The following is a 7,897-nucleotide window of genomic DNA, read 5'->3' as shown; positions in this document are numbered from 1 at the left end:
CTAGAGAGAATTCTCCCAACAATCAGAAGACGTCCAAACTCCTCAAACTCACCACACTTGAAGACGGAAATCCTTTAAGATACAAGCATTCTGACCACACTTGAAGATTGAAGTCCTTTGAAGATACAAATATTCTTCCAAGATTCCAAACTCAAGAACATCCACACGCTCCACTTCTATACATCAAACGTATACATTCAACCAAGAGAGAATCAGAGGATCAAGTACTAGAGATAAAACCACATCGCATCAATCAGCATCAACATCAACACTAACTCAAGCTCAACTTCACGAAACAAGTTTCTGTGGAAGCCTCGTGCGAACACTAATCCTCCAAAAAGATCAACAAGCCCAAAGGTCAATCATCCAATAAGATCAACAAGCCCAAAAGTCGATCTTCTAGGAAGATCATTCAGTTTAAAGATTAAAGTTTATTTTGAACGCATAAAAAAAATTATTATATTAGAGATTCTACTTGCTATATTGAAATCAATACAAATACAAAAGTTCAAATTTCACGAATTAAGTTTCTCCAGAAATCTCGTGCGAACCATTACAATAAGGTTCAATTAATATTTATTTATAGCAAAAATAATCTTTAAAAAAAATTAATTAACTTTTAGTTTCTTTAAATTAAAACTACTCAATTTCATGTACTTGTTTTTTTTTTTTTTTTTTTTTAAAAAAAATGTTTTTGAACAGAATTAAAATTACAACACATTTTTAAAACTATATTGTCAATTCAATAAATTTAGTAGCGACAAAAAAGTTCAACTAATATTCAATTATAACATAATTGAACTGAAAAATCTAGATAGTTTTTAGTAATTATTTATCTTTTGAAGAAATAATTTTTTATTCATCTTGAATTTAAAATCTATTATTTTTTTTTTCAATTATAAAAAAATGAATCAAAATATTTATAAGCATAGCAAAATTTTACTGTCTATATGCGATATACTACGATAGATGGTGATAAACTACTATCTATATCTATTTGTATCATAATAGACACAGATAGTAATCTATCGCGATTCATCGTAGATAGATTACGATATTTTACTATTATTTATAAATATTTTTTAGAATTTTGTCATTTAAAATAATAATTTTTTTTCCTAATTGAAACAACTATCTCGTTGTACCACTAATTTTTGTTGACTAGTCTCAATAATTCTCAAAACTAATACCCCAAAAACCACTTTCAACTTATAAAACAATCAATTTAATTCTCTCTTCTCTCCTTTTCCCCATCTCTCTCCTATCTCACCAAACCTATCTCATTTTTTTCATTTCACCATTTATCTCCTTCTCTATTTTTGCTTCATTTCCTTTTTCTTTTCATTTTCCATTGTTTTTTCTCTGCCTTCATTATTTTTCATTTTCTTCTCTCTTCTTTCTTCATTTTATTTAGTTCATCGTAAAACGGAAAGGAGCAGTATGATCGGTCAATCGACATTCTCAACCATTCTAAGACTGACGTCGACCGACCGATGCACACCTCTACCATTATCAATCCAGGTCAAGAGTTATGAGAGGAACATTGAAAGAATCTCTAGGTAATTGGCCTTCCAAAATCAAATGATGGGACTAGAAAAGCTGTCATTGAATAATAATTGAGCTGTTGATGCTTCATCTGACCAACTGAATTGCCTTGTTAGCTAGCTAGCTGTGTGTAACTGAATGCACTCACTTGTTCCTCAAACTTAATGGGAGTGGGGAATTTTGATAGTTGTTGGGTGAAAATCAGAGGCCCGCCACAAGCGATAAGGAAGGAACTCTACATTTTAAGCAACATCTAAAAAACTGAGGAGACAATTTGATGCTCACCCAAACAAAATAACTTTCTATCTTTTCTATAATGTATGCAAAAATCAGCTTGTTTAGATTTAGCTCCTGTAAGCATTTTACTGCTTCTCTAATGAAGAAGAAACGACAATCTGATGGTTGAATCTAAGTTCTAGTACATGCTCGCTACATTGTAGGAATCTTGTAGCAAAGCCATGATCATAAGATAATGCAACGACCCAATCGACTGCAATGAAGAACATTGAAATTTTCAGCCAATTTCGGGGCCGAGATGCTCCCTTTAGAAAAATGACAACAAAAGTATTGCATTATTTGCAGTTAACAGCTTTACATATATGACTCTTGCAGGGTTGGTGCTATGTCTACAACATTACTTGACCTCAAATTAAGATGCACAATCTATCGTATACAACATTGGTAATGTATTATACATTGTATGAACAAAAGTAAGATCATAAGCTTCACAATATCATGAGTCTATAACATTAGCAAAAAAGAAGAAAGTAAAAAAGATCAATAGCTCACCTTCAAACAGTTTCAGGTTTGGATTTCTTTCAGTTCAAGTACCATTTCTTCGCAAGTGATGTGATATAGCAGGTGATCCTTCAAACAAATTTGATAGAGAGTTCTCTAAATCATCCGACGTGTACTTTATGTACTTCCCGGAATGCCTTCCGCTCTCTAATTGATTTCTAAACCTTCCTAAGAAGGAGCGATATGCTGGAATCACTTTCTCCGAAACAGATATTATCAGCTCATCACGCAGTTGAGCATCTGATACCTTCCAAGCTGTTTGAACCCTGCAGATTTCCTCAAAACCTGCATTGAAATTCTTGAACTTTTCCTTCAAAGCTACCTTGGAGGCATTGCTTGTGCTCCCACTAATACCTTCATCCTTTAAGCAAGACAAAACTTTGCTCCAAGAAGCTCTTAGGTAACTCGTTTCATATTGGCGAATTTGGCCGCTATGCCTGCGAAGCCAGTTATCGCCAAGTAGCTGGGCAAGCTCAGAATCTTTCACTTTTTTCACTATGTACAATATATTGTTCATTAGAAATATGTACTGCATAGCAATATCCTCGTACAGCTTGGACTTTTCCATAAGATTGGACTCCAAAGATGATAACAACATTAATAATCTACGAGCTAAAGGCGACGTACTTTCCAACTGCAAATTATCGTCGTTATGCCTCTCATTTGGCATGTCTTGTACTTCGTCATCTTCTAAAAGAGAGTTAATTGTCTTACTGTAATCAACCAGCAATCTAACATAATTCATTACATATCGAATAAGTGGGTGAATCTCAGCATTTTGCATTGCTTTCTTCGAATTTTCGTTTTCAATGGCATTCTCAAACTCGACAAATGTCCCTGTGGCTGCTTCTCCCAGTCCAGACAAAACTCCATGTGCTTCATGGATCAGAAACTCATCAGAAACCATGGCTTCCAAGTCGGGCAAAACACTGGCCAAAGCATCGTACATATCCAAGATTCGGAACAGCTTCTCCGGTGACCTCTTTCCAATAGCCACTGCCTCACCAAAATTCAACAGCTGCATTACACACCCTTTTGCTGTTTCATTAAAACAGATCTCCTTTGATTCACTGGCGCCATTGAAAATCTGATCACAAAGCCTCTTCTCACCTTCCAAAATCAACCGGACTGTAATTTTGACGGCCTGAATCCATTTCTTCATCTTCTCGTCCAAGAATTTCCAGTCACTTTTCTGAACCTCCTCAATGCTGAGCCGTTCGACGCCAAGAATCATCAAACACTCATCCAAAGCATCACGACGAACGGTGCTGTAGACTTGAACACACTCCTTTTCATATCCAGAGCGAATCATACGGTCCGCAATCTCCGAAAGATCAACAGCCGCATCGGGATGGATCAAATCGACCCAAGAATCTTCTCCAATTGTCGCACCTCGCTCATGGAATCGCCCAGAACTGCGACTTTCCTCACTGAAACTCTCGAATTCGTCGTCAATTTCACTGTAATGGGAAGCAAATGAGAGGTGAACTCTTCGGATCGAGCCATAAAGCCGCTCGGCGTCGAGAGGGACTGTACTCTGGATCAGGATATGGCGAAATTCGCTCTCAAGCCGACACATAGCCATTTGGATCGCGTTTTCCGCTCGATCTACAATGTCGGTTGATTCGGACCCAATCGAAAGCTCATCCACTAACTGGAGTATATCATCCACCGCTGATAAATATTCAGCCGCCTCGTCCTGCCAATCCTCCCAATTAACCGACCGTCTAGACACATCGAAATTAGGGTCCCATCGGAGAATCACCTTCTCAGCGGCGTCCAACCTATCGTTCTTGGTCTTAGAGTCGTCACGGTTGATCATACTACCAATACTGGAAAGACGATTATCAAAACTGGAGAGAATCAGGAGCATATCCTCACGAACCTCTTTAGGGGTATTGAGGCTCTTGACGATCTGTTGAGCGGTGGCCAAGACGTGATCGTCGTCGCCGCCGACAACATTGGTGTTTGTGGTAGCCATGGAGGTTGTGGGTTCACCGTTTTAGTGGCAAAAAGCTACGGAGGCTGGCAGCTCCGGTATGGGAAAAGTAGAAGACACATCCATCGCCAAAATTTGGCCCTACGTCTCTCACGTTTTGGGGAAGAAGATGAAAACAAATTCAGAGGGATCTGGAACAGAACTGAAAATCCCCCAAAAAGTGGGTTGGAATTGAATGAAGGGAAGAAGATAGAGGTCGGGTTTAATGGCGGAAATGGAGAAATGAGAGTGTTTTTGGCGGGTTGGAAACTGGGAAAAGAAGGTTTGTTTGGGAGTGATAAATACTAAAATTGTGGAGTGAGACAAAGCATCTTCCTTTCCAGTTTCTTTCCTTTTCTTCATTTCTATGCTTGTGTTGCTTTCCAAGTAGAAGGGCAATGATTAGATCCGGTTTAAGCTTAACTTCTCTCTATTTTTCCATCATAAAAAAAAAAATTATTTTTATTAAGAAATGAAAACGTCACGTGTTAGCATTTCATTTGATCATACTTGAGATGTACCAAAATAGCATTTCATCATGTTTTTCTTAAGTAAAAAAGTACATATCATCCATTTTTGTACATTCTCTCACTTCTCTTGCATAGAAAAATAAAAATAGGGGTGTGCATCCGTTGATCAACGTCAGTTTTTCTCGATCTATTTTTGTTGATCTTAGAATAGTTGAGAATGACAATAAATCGACCATACAAATAAAGTAGGCGCTTTGATTTCGTATTTTCGATAAATTGAAAAAACAAGCGAAGAAAGGAGAACAAACAAGAAAATGAAAAAGAGCGAAGATAGAGAGAAAGTGAGAAACAGATAAAAAGACATGAAAATGGAAATAAGAAAAAATGGATGAAGTAAATAAAACAATGGAAATTAAGAAGAAAACAAGGAAGCAACAAGGGAGAAGAAGAAACTTGGTGGAATGAAGAAAGAGAAAAAATGAGGTAGCTCGAGAGAGAGAGAAAGAGAGAGAATAAAAATAGTTATTTGTTTAATAAATTCAAATTTGTTTATTGGTCATTGTTTTGGGCATTAATGAGATATAACTACACATCCTTGACATGACTTTTTTTCGTCACTACATCTATGCATTTAAAAGAAAAAAAATTGGCATATATGTTAGTTCGACTTTCTCATTTTTTTTATATTTTGTTGAAAGGTCTTAAATCTGTTTGTTGGCGTTTCGAACAACAAGTGTGCTATATAAACTCTCTAACCCTAGAGACGCTGTTTTGATGTAATTTCTAAAAACATTTTCTTATATAATATTATTCTCCCTCTGCCCGTGGACGTAGCTAATACACTGTTAGTGAACCACGTATATCTTTGTATCGATCTTCCCTACTCTACGTTCTCTTTTTGTGTTCTTTAATTGTCGATTTCGCAACATATTCCAACTGATCGATCGATTGATTTTGCATAGTAAAAAGCTTATTCAATTGTAACAACCTTTAAACCAATCGACCAACATTGGTTTGATCGGTTTTTTGTCCTCCTTTGTACACTCTTACTCTCTTTAAAAAGATATATAAAAAATTAGATGAATCCAAACATACATTTCAAAATTACATTTATCAAATGAGACCTTTATTTTTCAATTTTTTTTAATTTATTTTGAAGCATCACAACATTAAATAAACAAACAAAGATGATTTGTTCATTTGAGTATAATTAAGATTACATATTGATTCCATTTGACTAGGAGGTAACAAATTCAATTCTCACTCTACTTGTAGGAGAAGAATAAATAAAGTATCTTGATTAAACATAGTTCTTTGTTAATTCTATTTGTAGTTTTATCTGTTTTCATGACCAATAACTTCTTAGTTACATTTATAAGTTGAATATGCAATTTTTTGTTCTCTAATCCAGAAATCTCTTTTTAAATTATTGCATCATAAATATTGGAAAGGAAATCTTCAGAAATAAGTAGCTAATGTAATGAAATGGGTTTAAATTATTGGTTTTTTTTTAGTCACTTTGTTATGTTATATTTGAATAAATAAACAAATTTAGTTATAAGAAAATTAAAAGAATACAAATTAAGTAGGGGTTGTAATTATCGTACATGGGAGGGACCTTTTTCTTTATTGAACCATTTCTCAATCATGGAAATTGGAAGGTCCAGTCAGAAAAAAACTTTAAATGAGAGGGTTACCTTTTTGGCATATAAAAATGAGAAATATTCTTTCACCCACTCACCCACACAAATATATATANTGTAAGAATGAAAAAAAAAAAAAAAAACAGATTTTACCTCTACATATTAGAGACGTTTGGTGTGCATGTTTGGAATATAAGTCTGAAAATATTAAGCTTGGGTTTAGGTCGGAACATTTAGATATCCTGGGTTTAACAAAACTATGTTTGGATTACAAGTTTTAGAAGTTTCAATTTAAGAATATGATTGCAAGTTTAAGAAGCTTGGAAATGATATGTAGATTTATAAATTTTGTGAAATATTTTCTTATATTTAATCAGTTATTGTATTAGTTTAAATTTGTCATGTTAATTATTTTGGTATGTTAAGTTTCAATAATCTCAAAATTTAGAAAAATATTTGTTTTTTTTTCCTTAATTTTGAAATAGAGATTTGACTAAAATTATAATTTTATTCAATTTATTGTTTTAATAATTTCATATTTTGATTTTATTAAGTTTTAAAATAAAATGTTATATAGATTTCAGTCACTTTAACTAATTTAAATTAGGATTTTCTATACATATAGCTTAAATAAATATACTTAATTATACAATTGATATCTAATGGGCTACAATTTTACATAAAAAATATAGTTCAATTTACTTTTTAACCCTCCTTACTATTTAATTTTTATAAAAACGTGTTTATATAATAATAATAGTAAGAATATGAAAAGAAGATATAAGGGATGTTTCTTGTAGTGATCAATTTATAGCTGGGAGAAATATAAGAAAATAAATGCAATCATCTAAAATAAAGGAAGCATATAAACAAAGAAGAGAAAAAGAATTAAAAAAATATAATCTAACAAATAATAATAATTAAAAAGAAAAAAACTCCAATTGAAAAAAAGTTAGAAGAAAAAGAGAGTGTATTTTAAGAAATATTATTATAACTAAACTAAGGCCCTATTTGGAATGACTTAGAAAAAATTGTTTTTCAAAAATTCATTTTTATTTAAACACTTTTAACTAAAAAAAAGTTCCTTAAAATAAAAACACATATGTGCTTACAACTCTTTCTTAAAGGTATTTTTATATACAAGTTTGTTTATTTTGTTATATACTAAAAGTGTTTTTATTAATTTTTTTCAAAATTAGTCTGTGGCGGCCAAAGTTTGAGTAGAGTCGGTGGTCGGAAGTCCGTCAGTAGGGCCACCGAAAGTGGCTACCCGAGGTGGCCAACGACGGTTGGAGTTGGTTAGCAGCGATTGTCGAAGGTAGCGATCGAAGTTTGGCCAGAGTTAGTGACCGAAAGCTCGTTGGCAAGGTCACTGGAAGTTGAAAGCGAAGGTGGCCGATGGCGGGCGTCGGAGGTGGTGGTTAGAGTTAGCCAGCAACCACGAGGAATGGTGTTCAGAAGTT

The 7,897-nt window shown here is 34.0% G+C and overlaps 1 protein-coding gene across 2 annotated transcripts; it reads right to left on the bottom strand.

Moving 5' to 3' along the window:
* Positions 1 to 1,543: 1,543 nt before the first annotated feature.
* Positions 1,544 to 4,677, bottom strand: LOC120069551 (exocyst complex component EXO70B1-like). Of its 2 annotated transcripts, none has more exons than XM_039021338.1 (2): positions 2,335 to 4,677; positions 1,544 to 1,780 (listed from the first exon to the last, which is right to left on the bottom strand). In XM_039021338.1, the coding sequence occupies exon 1, from the start codon at positions 4,322 to 4,324 to the stop codon at positions 2,369 to 2,371; it is 1,956 nt and encodes a 651-aa protein (XP_038877266.1). In that variant the 5' UTR covers positions 4,325 to 4,677; the 3' UTR covers positions 1,544 to 1,780; positions 2,335 to 2,368. The 2 variants fall into 2 exon arrangements, with proteins under 2 accessions (XP_038877266.1, XP_038877265.1); XM_039021337.1 differs by lacking the exon at positions 1,544 to 1,780 and adding an exon at positions 1,809 to 2,035.
* Positions 4,678 to 7,897: the final 3,220 nt, after the last annotated feature.

The sequence above is a fragment of the Benincasa hispida genome, unplaced genomic scaffold, assembly GCF_009727055.1.
Source record: "Benincasa hispida cultivar B227 unplaced genomic scaffold, ASM972705v1 Contig491, whole genome shotgun sequence".
Classification (NCBI taxonomy): Eukaryota; Viridiplantae; Streptophyta; class Magnoliopsida; order Cucurbitales; family Cucurbitaceae; genus Benincasa; species Benincasa hispida.
This window is presented reverse-complemented; position numbering and strand designations above follow the sequence as displayed.